This window comes from Excalfactoria chinensis, chromosome 3, assembly GCF_039878825.1.
Source record: "Excalfactoria chinensis isolate bCotChi1 chromosome 3, bCotChi1.hap2, whole genome shotgun sequence".
In the NCBI taxonomy this organism is placed as follows: Eukaryota; Metazoa; Chordata; class Aves; order Galliformes; family Phasianidae; genus Excalfactoria; species Excalfactoria chinensis.
Window position 1 is genome coordinate 41,065,612 of NC_092827.1, and position 15,678 is coordinate 41,081,289.

Below are 15,678 nucleotides of genomic sequence, written 5' to 3' on the forward strand. Positions count from 1 at the left end.
ACTTGTGGAGAGATCAATCTTTAGACATTGAAAAGAAGTAACTGTGAGTACTTTCTCCCCACACAGAAGTGCTACAGCAGAAACTGTAAAAAGACACAGAGATGAATGAATATGCTTTTGTTCTAGGCTGTAAAAACATGGCTTTTTAATGAGCTGTAATTTTCTGTTAGATCATTTTCTCCCTACAGCACAGCAGAGATTTAACTCTCTTCAATAGAACTGAAAGTGGCAGCAGCATCCAGAACAGCACACACCAGCATCCATCACTGCCTACATTCTGTCTACCTTGCCCCAGAGCCATCATCTCAGGCAGAGAAGCAAAGGGAGAATGGTGGTGCTAGAGAGGGCGAGGTAGGAAATGTTTCCTTCAGCACAGTCATTTTGAGCCTGAGACACACCTGGCAAAGATGTGGTGTGCGTTTTACTTTCCTGCAGGGTAAGAGTTGATGTAACCACAAACTCATTCACATTCATATGAACCTGTTAACTCATTTCAAGCAGACCATATAGGGAACAAGAAGAAAGGTGAAATGTTTTGTAGGCCTGGTAGAAATATGGAACTGGTAGAGATGTGAGACTCAAACTTGCAGGTCTCCATTTTTGGCTGTCTGTCTTACGAGATGCCAGAGTATTCATACATGTGAGAGCAGAAGACTTTTGCTAATTGCTTCGTGTTCATGCTTTTTGCCTGCTTTGAACCAACTAGCCTGGACATGGCTGGCATGCTGCTGTCTGGCTGCCTGCATCTCTGGAAAACAGCATTTCTCTTCTCACCTAGCTTTTTACCTGCACATCACTGCCAGAAATGCTGCAGGTTATACTGCAAGGGCAATCACATCGTGCTTTACTAAACAATTTGCCAACAGATCCACATCAAACAAGAAAATACCCTTTTACCTTTGCATTTAAAAAAAATTATTCCCAAACATGCCCAAACACAGCAGAAAGGCAGGTGCATCTCTGTTACAGGTGCTTTGCTGGCTGCTTATACTTGTGGCTGGCATCTCAGGTGGAAGAACACCAGGCACAGCACAAGCAGCAGCTGGTGATGCACCCTGCCCTTACCTCCTCTTTTCTGGGTGCCTCAGCAAAGGGGTAGGAGTGGCTGAAGCAGGGCACTGGCTTCTTCAAAACCCAGACAGTATTGATGGTGTCTGCTCCTTTCCTTGTCAGTAAGAGCAAAAGCAGGAAAGAAAAAATAATAATTCCCAGTGTTATCCTGCAGGCTGCTTTTTTTTTTTTTAAAGTTAATTCCATGGCAGAGATGGTGCTGTCCTTGAGGAGGTATCCTTTGAAGGATAGCACCCTGGTGACAGCAGGTAGAGCCATGCTGCCTGCCCCTGCTCACTTAGGTTTGCTAAATGAGCCAGAAGAACCTGAAAACCCTTGCAAGAATGGGACCCTCAGGAGCAGCCGAGGCTGGCCTTGCCTCCCCAGCCCACCTTTCTTCATTTGGCCTGACATTTTTGTTGCAGTCTAGTAGCATGTGGTAGGGGATTGAGGAGATGAGACTTCACAGAGGTGAGTGAGCATGAGCAGAGAGCACGGGAGGGAGGATTGGAAAATGGAGGCAAGGTGGCTACAAGAGTGCCAATGGTTGCTCTGCTAGGTGGGCAGGCCACGTGTGCAAAGTGGGCTCATGCAGATCAGGCAGGAGGAAAACAAGGCAAAGTCACTCCTTCTGGCTCTTGTAAGATGGGGTGCAGCTGGCAAAGCCACTTCTGGTACTGTAGAGAGGCAAGAGGCAAAACAGGGCCTTAGTCTGCCATGTCAGCAGTCTGCAGAAGCTGCTCTTATAGGCCTCCTCTTACAGCAGTGCTTTCTGATTTGCTGGGCAAGCTTTCAGCAAAATAACCCTGCCTCAGTGCCATTCTGTTTCAGTAAAAGCAGCCTCTTAAATTCTTCTCCATAGACATCCTGATGGTGGCCACATGTAGGCTGCTGGTGACACTGGACAGGAGCTGTGCAAAGCTCCCTGTGCAAGCTCAGAGGAGAAAGATGGAGAGCTGAGGTGGAGGGCAGGGCATCTTAAGTTTGTTTGTTACTATGATACAAGTAGCTGCTCCTGCAGGCTTGCAGCATCAGGAGTGCTGCTGGCTTACCCTTCCTGTCAGTCTACTTCCACTTTGCCTCCTTGCCTTCCCTACCCGTGCTCCCCATCTTGCTGATGGGCTACAAAGCTTCCTAAGGAGGACAGCTCTTACCCACCACCTCCTTCCACTCAGGAGGCCAATAGGATGCAGCATCTCTGAGGGCATAGAGAGGCAAAATTGAGGGCTGCCACCCTTCCCGCCTACAACTGGATGGCCCATCTGTGGGCCCTCTGCATGTGTCCCTGTTGCCCTGTACCTGGCCATCTTCAGTCTGGGACCAAGCAGCAGGTCAAGAGGATGCAGAGCACATCTCTCCCTTCTTTGCAAACTGCCAAACATGATTTCCAGTACCAGAATCCTCCAGCCTGTGTTTCCTCAGCTGAAAATGAGGATACTGGAGATGCAAAGATGCCTAGTAAATTTTTAACCAATTAGGCGATGCTGAAACAAATCTTTTATTACGTACATAAGTGTCCATAGCCCTGGCAGGACCTCAACCCACAAAACCAGGGATGAGTGATTCTGAACAAGAAGCAATTAAATTTAAATTGGGATTTGTATTTTAGCAGTTCCTGCTTCACAAATTTGGTCAAGCAGTGGCTGGTTCAGACATCCTGGTTTCTGATCATACATTTTGCTCATGCGATTTACAGGTTTCTTTCTAGGAGTCCCCTCCTGCCATTAGCTCTGTTACCAGGGAACTTGCACAGTTAACAAGCTAACCCTCCTTGAACTGAAGGCACACAAAGCAATCTTATTTATCTACAACCTTCAGAGCAGCAAAGAAAATACCAACTTCTTTTTTGAATGTAGTTACTTTCTTCCTCATCTTCTGTGTCTCACACAGAAGCCAGAAGCTTTCATCACCGATAAGCCACAGAAGACCCCTTCTGCTCTTTGTTAAATGTTCAGGGGCAAAGATTTGGAACAAATGAATGTGAAATGAGCAACATTTATATTATGGCCATTTCAGTTCTCCAGCTGAGTCTGTAATTGGCTGATACTCATATTTTTTCCCTCTTGCTCATCTGGCAGTACTCTGCTTTTATATCTGCTTGCCTTTTTTTTCCCCTTAATTTTCTGCAGGTTCTGCATTTATGGGACATCTTCAAGCAGTTTCTGCAGTGCACGGATAAGCCTCACAAAGCTTGCTCCCAAGAAGGATCCAAATACCTAGATAATTTCCATGAAATGCTTCTAGTGTTTTATTGAACCAGCTGTACATTGCCTTTCCCACAGGAAAAGAAGTTTGATATTCACATTGATCTAGAAGAAGGACTTGTTACCTAACTTAGAGAAGGTCGGTGCATTAAGATGGAGGGAGATGGTCAGAGAGAAGAGGCAATGCCCCCACACACCTCATTTGCCTTCTCACCACACAGAATCCCTCCTGAGTGCATGTGCCACAGGATGAGATAAGGAGGGATTTAGTACAAATTTCTGTGGAGGGATGGAGGAGAATAAGCAGCAACATTCAGCAGTGTGATACAAACACACAGATGTGCGAGGATTTGGGATGCTTCTCTTCTCACTGTGATGAGATGGTTGGGAGTTTTTGTAAAAGGCAATGTACAAAAGTTATTCTTTTTTAAGAAACCATTTACAGGAAAGCACGTGGTACAACACAACGTTGTCAGAGAAGTTTCCTTGCACTCAGGTGTGGAAGGGATGGAGAGCAGCAACAGGTGACATCAGCCCCTGTTACACAGGAGCATGAGACTGTTTTCCATCATGCTCAGGACCCAACAATCTCTCTAACTGCAGCTATGCCACTAAATAAAAGAGGAGGAGCAGGACTGATGCCCATCTCTGGAGCTTGGGGTGTGGTGTCCTAGTGGTCAAAGTTAGCCCTGTGCAGAAGATCTGTCTCAGAAGAACTGGATGGGGCAGCCTGGTTTAAGCCAGGGACGCCAGCACTAAGCAGCCCTGGAGCAGGAAGGGTTTCTTGAATCACAGAATCACAGAACTGTAGAAGCTGGAAGGAGTCTTTAGAAGATGGTCTAGTCCAACCCCTCACCCTCCACTAAAGCAGGTTCCTAGACTCTTAACCTTTTCTATTTGTACAAGAGGGGACCTCTTGTGATGACTTGGCCTTTGAAGGCAAATGGTTACCTAATGCAAAGTCCGAGCTTCTCATGGTCTGCTGTTACAGCTGTCTGGAAGACGTGTATCCCATATAGAGGTGAATATAACCCTGGGATTGTCCTCCCCTGTCAGCTTCACCCTTACTCAAGGCACAGGTGTTCCCCTCCTCTCACTAGCATCTGAGACCAGCCACAGGTCTTCCTATAAGAGTGCTTCCAGACTGGTCCTGAGCTGCAGGAACACGGCTTATGAATGTTTAATTAATCTCAGCAGAGTTTGGAAACAAATGCCAGCAGTTGCGCTCGCCTGGAGCTCGCCTGGCTGTCAACCAGCAAGGCAGGAACCGATCCCTGAAATCATCTGGAATTAGCAGGAAAAGAGTCACAGGCACAAAGGCTCCAGTCAAATTGAAAAACTCCCTCTTTCCCCAGCTCCAGCAGACCTCCAGCAGGGTAGCAAGAAATGCAAGTGAATTTTATAGAGGAAAAGAGAAAATTGCTGTGATGAGCTGCTTGGGGTGGCCTGTCTGTTCTCTTCTGGTGTTATTGCCTCCCATGCTACTCCGGGTATTTCTTTATTGCTTACATACTGTCCTCTTCAATTACTTTAGCAAGTAAATGCATTTTTAACACAAAGGCAGCCCCAGTCCTGGGTACACCATCATTCCCTGCTTTGCTGGGACTGAAACTTCCATGCCTCCCTCTTTGTCTGAACATGTCTGCAGGACTAATATACACATACTGCACAAAGAGGTGGGAAACCCCTTCCCATTAAAATATGCTTTACAGGAAGCCTGAACACTACAGAAGCGGTTCGCTCCTCCCTCTTCACACTAATTACACCCACCCATGCACACAGCAGCACGTTTGGTTCACACTAATTATGCTGCATTGCAGCAAAGCTCACTGAATGTCCATGCTCCCTGAAACCAGCCCAAGGGGCGACTGACAGTGAGAGCCATCAAGAGCCACCACAGGCCACTAGGAACCACTTGGCCACTGTACCACTGTGGGATGGGCACAGCCATGGCACAGAGTGGAGAGCTGAGCTGTGAGAAACGTGTTTGTGTCTCAGAGGAGCTGATGGATGCCCCAGGAAATAAAATTGATCCCCTAAATCTGAAGAAGTGATATTACAAAAGTCAATAGGGAAATATCTTTTCTTAGATGCAGGGCAGGAATTTCACTCATTTCTCACATAAAGTTATCCTTATTCCTCAGGGACATTCTGCACTTTTATATTACATTTTGAGCAATAATACTTATAAAAGATCCATTCCTTTCTGGCATTAACTGGAGTAGCTCTTAGGTTTCTGCCTTTAGGGACTCCAGAAACCACAGCTTCTGAAGATGCTCCAAGCGTTCATTTCCACACACGGGAGGCATGTTTTTATTCAGATGCATTGTAACATTGGAATCGATGACAAAAATAAAAGGATATTTATTTAATCATTGTGTTCAGAAGCAACAACAACAATAAAAACCCAAAACAATGTACATCACTGCTGGAGTTTGTCACTGTGGTGTTTGCTGGGACTAAACAGTCCCCGCTGCCGTGACTTCTCTTGTGAGAGGAAAAACTCTGATGCAGTCCAAATCCTTGCCTAAACTCAGATGGGTTCAGAAGGGAAACCAGAGCCTTCCAACACATCTGGAGCAGAAATATGATGGGAAGCTGCAAAGCATCTCAGAGCTTAGATCGTGGGAATGTGGTGGGCAGGGCAGTGGGGCTGGCTGAGTGTGGCTGGACAGTAAGGCCTACTGGCTGCACCTGGTCACTACAGCACACAGAGCTGAATTTGTCACAGTGAATGATACCTATAATTCATTTTTAAGCAAACACACTACTCTCACCTTTCAGAACTGTTTTGGCACATTTCCCCCTACAACAAGCCACCGTATCCCATTTTCTATATAGTTTGCAGACTGTATTTGGCAGCAACCCTCCGTTCATCACCTAAAAACTTTAAACTAAGAATAAAAATGCTGCAGCTGACTTGCGTGCCACTGTGTGTATCCCTTGGTCAATACGATTTGCAGAACTGGACTGATGGGATGTCTGCTTTCACTGTGTTGACTTCCTTTAAAAATCAAACAAGCAAACAAACAACCTCAAGAGATGAAAGATATCATAGGATGAACTTTCAGTGAGTTTGACCTTGTAAGTGCCAATACTAGCTGGACAGAGCAACAGAAGGCAAATACACTTTTGTTGTCCAGTTTAAGCCTCCACAAGAGTGGTTTGGGACCAGAGAAGAGTGCATATAGAGCATTCACACCCTGCATATGGTGCTTTTTCTCCATGACACACTGGTTAGTGGTTCTTGAGATAACATTATTCTCATTTTTAATATGCCTCTTTCACAAAGTTGCCAACACAGGTCCAACATAGGATGGCAAAGTCTTCCACTCCTGGCTACATTTCTTCTCACTTACTGGGACAGCAGTGCAAGCAGTGAAGACAACAGCTCACAGCCCCACAGAAATGCTTGGAGCTGCTGAGGAAGAAGTGTCTGCACTGACAGACTCAGGAATGAAGCATCTCTGATGCTGACAAATCAGCCACTTCTGTCGTGTTCTGACTTAGCACTGAGGTTTCCATACTCAGTGGCAGCAGGTGCTGGGGGGAATCTCTCAGTGCCTGAGGACTGTCCCAGTACGTGCATCAGTGGAGAAGCAACCGGTAGCACCTGGTTTTCTGTGGAAAGGAAGGTCTTCACCCCTGAGTGCCAGTTGCAGCATGCTCTCCTTCATGTGTTTCTAGAGAAGCAACCAAGATGTCTACATGAACCCTGGTGAGGAAGGGTTGCATTCTGTTCCCCAGTCCTAAAAAGATCTCTAGCCCAAACACTTTCATAAGCCCTACATTAGAGGTCCAGGTCAACTTTCTGCCCTGCAGAATTATTCCAGGTTGTTCAACAAAATGTTCCAGCTTTAAACAGCTTCCTTCTGCCAGCAAAAAAGTACAAGTGATAACAAAACAGATAAAAGCATCTGCAGGTCATAACTCACTCTGCACACACAGACATAGGTGAAGGGGACATCAGTTTTGTTTTGCATGACCACGTGTAGCAGAAGTGCCAAGTCACAGCTTGAAACAGTGACAGAGCACCTGGTGGAAGGCAGTGCCAACCCAGGGAGCTCAGGTGCATGCAATGAACCTAAAGGGGTGGAGCCAGGGTCAACTCCCTCCCAGATCTCATTTAAGGGCTGGCAGTGGAGGTGAGGGTATCTTGTTGGAGAGCTCTGTTTATGTGAGGCCTTCTGAAGGTGAGAAACTTTTTTCCTTTGTTTCTGCATCCATAGCTGCTTATCCTCACTTGATGCAGCCTGGGACTCTGCTACCCTGCTGACATTATTATGTTTTCCATCACGTTGTGGCGCTGCACCGTGTCACTCAGAGATGTATTTATTATAAGCTTTTGGGGGTAGTGCACTTCTTGAGATGAAGGTTATGTGTCTCTTAATGAAAGCTCTCTGAAATTGTAAGGGAAAGGAAATGGTAGGTTGGAATTCTCCTTCTATCTCTGTTGGAAATCCAGGGTAAATGCCAAGGGATCAGGTGTGCTTAAGGTGGCTGTAGTAAGCTGGGGGCAAAGTCCCCTACTGCAAACGCCTACTTCTGCATCTAAATGCCCAGTGTCAGATTCAGCAGGGATAGGGAGGTGATTGTCCCTCTCTACTCTGCTCTTGTGAGGCCCCATCTGGAGTACTGTGTCCAGGTGTGGAGCCCTCAGTACAAAAAAGATATGGAGCTGTTGCAAAGGGTCCAGAGGAGGGACACGAAGATGATCAGGGGGCTGGAGCACCTCCCCTATGAGGACAGGCTGAGGGAGTTGGGTTTGTTCAGCCTGGAGAAGAGAAGGTTGCGGGGTGACCTCATTGCAGCCTTTCAATACCTGAAGGGAACTTACTCCCAGGAGGAGAGCAAACTCTTCGAAAGGGCTGATAATAGCAGGACTAGGGGAAATGGTTTTAAGTTAAAAGAGGGAAGATTTAGGTTGGATGTTAGGGGGAAGTTCTTTACTAGGAGAGTGGTTAGGTCCTGGAACAGGCTGCCCAGGGAGGTTGTGGATGCCCCGTCCTTGGAGGTGTTCAAGACCAGGTTGGACGGGGCTCTGGGCAACCTGATCTAGTAAAGGCGTATGTTTGGTGGCCCTGCTAGGCAGGGGGGTTGGAACTACATGATCCTTGAGGTCCCTTCCAACCCGGGTCATTCTGTGATTCTGTGATTCCATCACTCTGACTCAGTTGGGACCCAACTCCACCAGTGTAATCACCATGGCCCACGTTCTTTGCACTCAGAGTTTATCCTATTTTTGCCCTCAAGCTTTCTTAGCTCCTTTATCATATCTTGCAATTGATGACTTGAATGCACTTAATCCAGAACACTGCCACACTTGCATAGAGCCTGCAAGGGGCTGAAGTAGGGTGCCCTGCACAGTGAATGATGAAGGGAGCCTTATATACACCTGGAGGGATCTCAGACTATATTTTTTTCTTCCATTTTCCTCCCTGTTTGTACTCCCTCAGCTTTCCCAGTGCATCATCTCTCCCCTGATGCTCTAACCCTCTCATGCTGACTGTCCACCTGCACTGCTCTTTCTAGCAAACAGTGGGCAATGGGACACAGTATCAGTTTTTCCCTGCCCCAAAATTAGCATAAGAAGCTCATCAGCTGTGAGTGCAGGCAAATGTGACCTTTTCAGAAGCTGGCTTTATTTATATATTCTGTTGTCATTAATTCCTCTGTTGCTAAAATCTATTAGAAAAGAGTGGTGCACAGCCTTATGTTGCTTATCCTGCATGGAGACGTGCCTGGTAGTTGTGGGAGAATCCTGTCACATGGGACTATGTAGGGTTGCATAGGAATGAGTTTAGGAGAACTGCCTTGCTTCCAAATTCAGTGTAATAAATCAATCAAGAAGATGCTTTGGTTTGCTGTTTTTCAGCAGAGAATGCTCCTTCTTGCCATCCCCCAGACCACATACCCAACAATCTTTCTTTTTTCCTCACTGGAGGCACAGGAGTATCCCTCCCTTTCCCTGGGGAGGTGTTGGGAACACAGATGACACCAAGGTTCCCCCACAGGAGCCTAAGGCTGGCTTGAGTGCTACTTGCATCAAAGCAGCTATGCTCTGCCCCAATCTGCCCCAGCTCACATTTGTGTAAAATAGTGCCAGAGCTGGTAGGAATTCAGGAAGGGGAGACACAAACAAATGAAAAACAAAACCTCATCAGTTGCCTGAGCTTTGGGGCTCAGCAGCAGCAAAATGTTACTTTTGCCCTCTGGGTAGGAGCCAGCAAGCTGCTCTCAGCCCGAGGGCCCTGCTTCTCCCCCTAGGCTGGCAGGTACAGGGAGAAGACAAGGGAGTAATTCACATTTATGAACCACCACAGTGAAGACTCTCCTGCTACCAGGGCACTGAAATGCCTGTGTCAGCCTTCCTGTGAGACACCATATTACCCTAGGAGCTCTCAGGAGGTCAGAGATCCAGCACCAAGCTGATGGGCCTCACCTGGGCAGACCTTTCCAACAGTAATAAGCAACCTCATGTTTTTTTCTGGCTCAGCGTCGGTCCCATTTGTCAACAGACTGACACAGCTGATGGTGTACAAATAACAGCAGAGGACACAAGATCAATGATAATTTTTACAGTGTTGTCTCCCTGTTTAATAACCATTTAATTAAAAATCACCTGTGGCAACCATAGCAGGTAGGTTTAATGTAAGTTCTGAAACGTGTGATTGCATGAATTTGTCTTTTGTTAATGACAGTGTATCTGAATTTCAAGGCCTTTCCTTGGAGTTCACTTTACATTCACTGCATGGAGGAAGGGAACAAGTGTGGTGAGGGTCCCCCAGAAAAAGAGGGTGACCCGTGCATGTAGCTGGCTGCTACTGAGCACCAGAGCTTTACATTTCTTTGCTGGGTATCCCTTTGAATGACTAAACCAGAATGAATAATAAGTATTTAGATATGTTATGGCCTATTCCTTCATAGGAAGGCCATTTGTGTAGATAACTTCTATTAATGTTGAAGGGAGTCATTCACATAAATCCTAAACATGTTAATGGCCAGCTAGCCTCCCTGGCGTGGTATTTCATGGTGCTGCATTTAGTGAGCGCAGTATAAGCACGGCTGACTTGATATGCAAATAAATTCAAGTATTTACTGAGCCATAAGAGACAGTTACTAGGCAAACCCCTCATTCATCGTTTATACGGAAATAAATAGATGGATGCTGCCAGATGAAATCAGGAGATAAACACTATAAACATTTTTTTAAGGTAACAGGAGGAAGGGTACTGAGTCCCACATATACATAAAGCATGGTCACGAACAGTTTCGTGCAGCATCCTCTCCCCAGATTCTTTTCACCCTGTGTCTCTACTGTGTATCTGCACAGCAGCTGCCCCCTGAGGCTCGCTGTTTCCTGCTGGGTTGCATTCCTATTGAAAACTATGGTGTTTTTTTTTTTAGTAGAAATCCCTGCAAACGTGAAGTCCTTCACCATCCCTGGTGTTGGCTCCAGGCTGCTGTGTCTGTCCAAGCTTGACGGCACAGCAGTGAGAACACTGGCAGCATGGCATGAGAGGCAAGCCGGAGCAGCCACTGGGGCTCATGGTTGATGTCAGAGGGTCGGCTCACCTGGAGATTGTGGTCTAGCATGGTTTGTCTTTCAGATAGAGAAATCTGGATTGATTTCTACATTGCCAGGGTTTACTTGAAGCATTTGAATGGCACATTCCCTCCAGCAGTGGGTTTATAGACTGCCTCAACACTGGCTGGAGGCTCTTGGGATAGTAATGATCACAAGTCTCAATAAATCTTCTAGTACAAGATGAGGTCTTGGTCTAGAATTTGAGTCAATGCTGCTAAGAGCTTTCTTGTTATCAAGGGCTTCTGTGTCACAGGGACATGGCTTTTCTCTCCAGCTAGCTGGAGTGGGCCAACACACATCAGCGTGGTATCCACGGCCAGCTACCCCCATTCAGCCCACTTCTTCAGAGGGGTCTCAGGGAGGGAGGTGTTTATTTACCTCTGCGGATCTGCTTTGCCAGTACATCCCCATTTACAGAATTGCCTATCCATCGCATACACAGGAGAAGGGAGCAGGAAACCAGGGACTGTCTCCTTGCCCTGGGGAGTTGCAACAGAGGGAAACGTAGTGGGAAATATGAAGTGGGGATGAGGATGAAGGAGGGATGGAAAGCAAATCCTGTCCTTGACATCCAGTGCCCCAAACGAATGGAGCAAATCGAACAGTCAGAGAGCAAAGGGCTGGCATTTATAGCAGCATTTTTCCCGTAGGATGGGAATCACCTCTGAAGATGGGGTCAGGATAAACTGCAGGGCAGCAGCAAACTGCTCAGTTCAAGAGGAATTATTCATCCTTCAGCGTAGCATAATTACACATCCAGACTGTCTCTGGGCAATTCTTTATTCTGGCCAAATTTACACTAGTTCCTAAAGGGAGCAGTCAATCTTAATGAACGACTTACAGTTTCATCATCTTTGTAAGGTTTTATTACAAAAGTGGAATATCAGAAGTTTGCATCTTTAATTAGTAGAATTTAACCCTAGCTTCCCTGCGCATAACCCTCTCCCAGCCCCCCTCCTTATTTTTTTGGTCAGTTCCTTCATTCCCCTCAATAAGAAAACTTGGTGAGAAGACACTACCTAGGTTGTAGGTTATTTTCAGCTTTGTGAATCAATAGACACTGCCTTCGGTGCACCCAGTCACTGTGATTCTGTTTCACAGAGCAGCATATAACCCTCTGACACACAGACACACAGTTTCCAATAAGCATTCTTACGACACAGTGCAACAAAGAGGAAATTTTCTTCTTGTGCACAGGAAACCAGTTCCTCATGGTGCAACTTGCTACAGCACAACTAAACTCACATCATTCATTGTTCTCTTTCAGAGGAGCCTGGAGTATCTTTCTCTGCAATAACCAATAACTGTTCATTCGCTCTGCTGGCAGACCTGTGGTGACCACCACCTGTTAAGCACTGTGCCACCCTAATGGTCAGAGGGAGAGCTCAGCTGGGAGTGCTCTTTGTAAATTCAGCTGACTCCTCCTTTGCACCATTTTAAAGCTGTAGGAAAAGAAGTCGGGCAGGATTTCAGGGATTGGGGGTATTTTTCCTCACCATCGTGTTTTTCTCTTCAAAGAAAATCGTTTCACCCTAAAACATACGTTATGAAAGTGACCTAAAGCCCCCTGCTTTCAGCGGGGGCATTAAATCTGGGAGAACGAAGATGGATGTTTGAGAGAGGCCAGTGTAAGGCCACACCTCAGCCTGCTAAAGCTTGGGGTATCAACTGTGTACTGTGATGTGGTGCTCTGTAGTGTTTCACTGCTTAAATAATATTTCAATAATATGTATTTTGTGGGAACACAACACTACGGAAAGGACTGGGGAAAAGTCCTTCTTCAGTTTCTTCTCTTGAGGTACCACGGTCAGCTTACCAGCAGGTGAGGAACCTCAGGGCATGGCAGTCCTTGCCCCAGGAGGAAAGCTGCCTCTTTCTACCCACTCTTTTCCTCGAGAAGTTTGAAAGTACTCAAGTTAAGCACAGTTAAATGAAATGATCGCAGTATCAGTTACTGCGGGACATCAGTGAAGCATTTATCAACGCTGCTGAGTTTCTGACCTGATGCAGCACATCAAGTTTCACTATGGTTGATAGCTCTTTGTCTTACCACACTTCCACAATCCCATGCCAGCAAGCTTATTCCCCTGACACCTCTCTGGACCTGAACAGCGTGTGCACAAACCAAGTAACTTCTAAGATGGAGCAGAGGGGTTCTGCCTCATTGGGGAAATCACTGTGACAGCTTAATTAGAGCGAGTAGTCACTGCAGCCTGCAGGACCAGAGCCCTCGACCAGTACCAGGCCCCATGATGCATACTTTCCCATCTCCCAGCCTGTCCCCAGACATCACACAGGGACCATGCTGACCAACCCCAACCCTGGCTGCATGCAGCTGGACGCAGCTGGCAGCTTGCAGGGTCAGGGGGCTGCGAGAACTGCTGTGGCACAAAGACACTTTAGTCTGCACCCCCACACCCACAGATGACACCATTCCCACAGTTTCCAACTACTTAACCCCTCACTGTGCCTAATTCTAAAAGCCCTTGGTCTATCCTTGAGCAAAACGTCTCTAGAAACCTCTCAAAAGAAAGAAAATCAGCACTAAACAGACACCTCCCCCTGATACAGAGAATTTAAACTTTCTTCCATAGCCTGCTGCGTGCCCTTTCCATCTCCAAGCAAGCCCTGTATGCACCCAACCAGAGGCAGCTCCCATCTGACAGATCACTGCCATCTGTGGTGCTGGGTGCTGGGTTACTCACGGACCTGCGTTGGCCTTCACCAGTGGCAGATGAGGCACGGGCTGTGGGCTGGATGGCAGCTGACAAGACCGACAGGTCGCGTGTGCATCTCCTCCAGGCTCAGGGTCCTTCCCCAGTTTGTCCTGGAAGCACCTGGAAGGTGAGTACAAACAGCACTGCTGAGGTACGCTCCTTGGGATTTGGGGACAAGCTGGCACACCAACAGTATTGCTTCCTTTAGTTTCGGGAACAGGGGATAATTAGTCTCAGCATCTGGTCTGAAGATGGGACGGGCGCTGGAACATCGGCACCTGACACCTCCCACAGGCTCCAGCAAGGACCCGTGAAGTTAACAAGCATGCAAGCAGAACAGGAACTGCTCAAAAACCAGGCTCAACAGCAAGAATCAGACAGAGAAAAAAAAAGAAAAAGGAAAAAAAATAAATAAATACAGGAAGAAAAAGCATGCTTTCCCCTTACCTATCGCCTCTGTTAGAAGCCTGGGCAGTGCCCTTAGAGTGCCCGGGCATCCAGAGCCACAGGGCACAGGACTTTCGGCACATGCACACGGAGCCCAGCACAAGCCATCTTCTCCTGCCTCCTAGCACCGCGCAAGCCTCCAGCAGCTCCGCTCTCCAGCTGCAAACATCTCATTAGACTAATGCATTCAGCACAGGCAGAAAACTCGATTTACCATAGCTACAGCAATGAATTTCCATTACGATGACAGCTTCAACCACATCATGTCCGGAAAACCAGCCAACCACTGCCTTTTAAAGAACGCACACATTTTACACACAGAAAACGGGGGGCCGTGTGTGTGGTGTTCCCTTTCTCTTCGCAGCTAAACGGAGAACAAATTGCCATGTCTGTACATGTCAGAACTCTGCGAGCCGAAAGGTGGAGGCATCCGGACTTTTTGCAGGCAGCGGTACCCTGCGCAGCGGTGTGGTGAGCAGCGCCCGTGTTTGCAACATTTCTGTTTTAGCTACCCCTCCTCTGTTGCCATAGAAACCAGCCTGTATCATCGTCTCTTTGTCCCGATCATGCAGCAGTGTGGCCCAATATTGCGCTCACAATGGGGAGGACCACTCGCTCTGTGATTTTGGAGCATTATTTTTCCTATTGTTTGATTGGGATCCAAGGAGCAGCACTCGGGACCTTTGTGCCAGCAGTGCTGTGAGTGCATGGGTCCAGCCTGTCACTGCCCTTCCAGCTGCTCACCTGCGAGATGGAGCCGAGTCCCTCCTTATTCAACACATCACTGGCAGCTCTCACCTAAAAACAGAAAAAGAAAGCCCATAATATTTATAATATAATAATGTAATAATGGTCATAACAACTCTGTCACGCTCCATTGCCCGCTCTTGATCAAATTACACCAGCAAAGGGGCTTGTCACAGTTGTTTGCCAGTGCCACACAGCTCCCCACTGCCCACTTCACAAGCTCGTGTACTTCAGTAACGTGGCGTTTATTGCTTCTCACCTCCCTTCATTCCCATTCCTGTGAAGGTTTCACCAGTTGTCTTGTGGCTGTGGTCCCTGCTGTCCAGTTCTGCACCAGCCTGGCTTTGCTGGCTTTAGAATCATAGAATCATTAAGGTTGGAAAAGACCATCAAGATCACTCAGTCCAACCTTAACCCACCCAAACCATGCCCACTGGTTGTGTCCCTCAGTGCCACATCTCCATGTCTTGACTCCACCACCTCCTTGGGCAGCCTGTAGCACTGAAGTCAGGAAGGGCTGCAGCTGGGAGAGGTCTCCTGGCTTCACAGCAGAACTGCTGGTTTAGGGGTGCTGCCGGTGCCCTGTCAGCATGGACGGGGTTAAAGCTGAGGAAGAAGAGGAAGAGCCAGGCACCCAGCCCCTGGACCTTCCCACCAGCATCAGCCATTAGCAAGGGCACGCACCTGCAGGACAGCTGGTGCTCTGCCATAGCCAGAGAAAAGCTCCGTGCCCCAAAAGTGAAAAGAAAAAAATCACAGATAGAAGTTCTGCAGATCTTGGAGAAACGAGGCTGCCTTTTTTGCTTTTTTTGCTTGCATTTCTATAAATTCAGCAGATACTGTAGGCGTGAAAAAATGTATTATCAGCAGAGAATGAGAACAACTGGTTTCTACTCTCCTCTGCTGGTGTCAGAAACCCACAGTG

The 15,678-nt window shown here is 47.3% G+C and overlaps 1 protein-coding gene across 2 annotated transcripts in view; it reads right to left on the reverse strand.

Moving 5' to 3' along the window:
- Positions 1-14,508, reverse strand: part of SCML4 (Scm polycomb group protein like 4) — a 54,842-nt gene extending 40,334 nt beyond the window's left edge. Inside the window, exons 1-2 of one of the 2 annotated variants that reach the window (XM_072332340.1) lie at positions 14,221-14,508; positions 13,552-13,679 (exon numbers count right to left, since the gene is read on the reverse strand). Coding sequence is in view for 1 of the 2 variants with exons in the window: in XM_072332339.1 (XP_072188440.1) it covers positions 13,552-13,679; positions 14,007-14,089 (211 nt within the window). In the remaining variant the exon portion in view is untranslated. Of the gene's footprint in view, positions 1-13,551; positions 13,680-14,006 lie in introns of both variants that reach the window. The other variant, XM_072332339.1, reaches the window with a different exon arrangement.
- Positions 14,509-15,678: the final 1,170 nt, after the last annotated feature.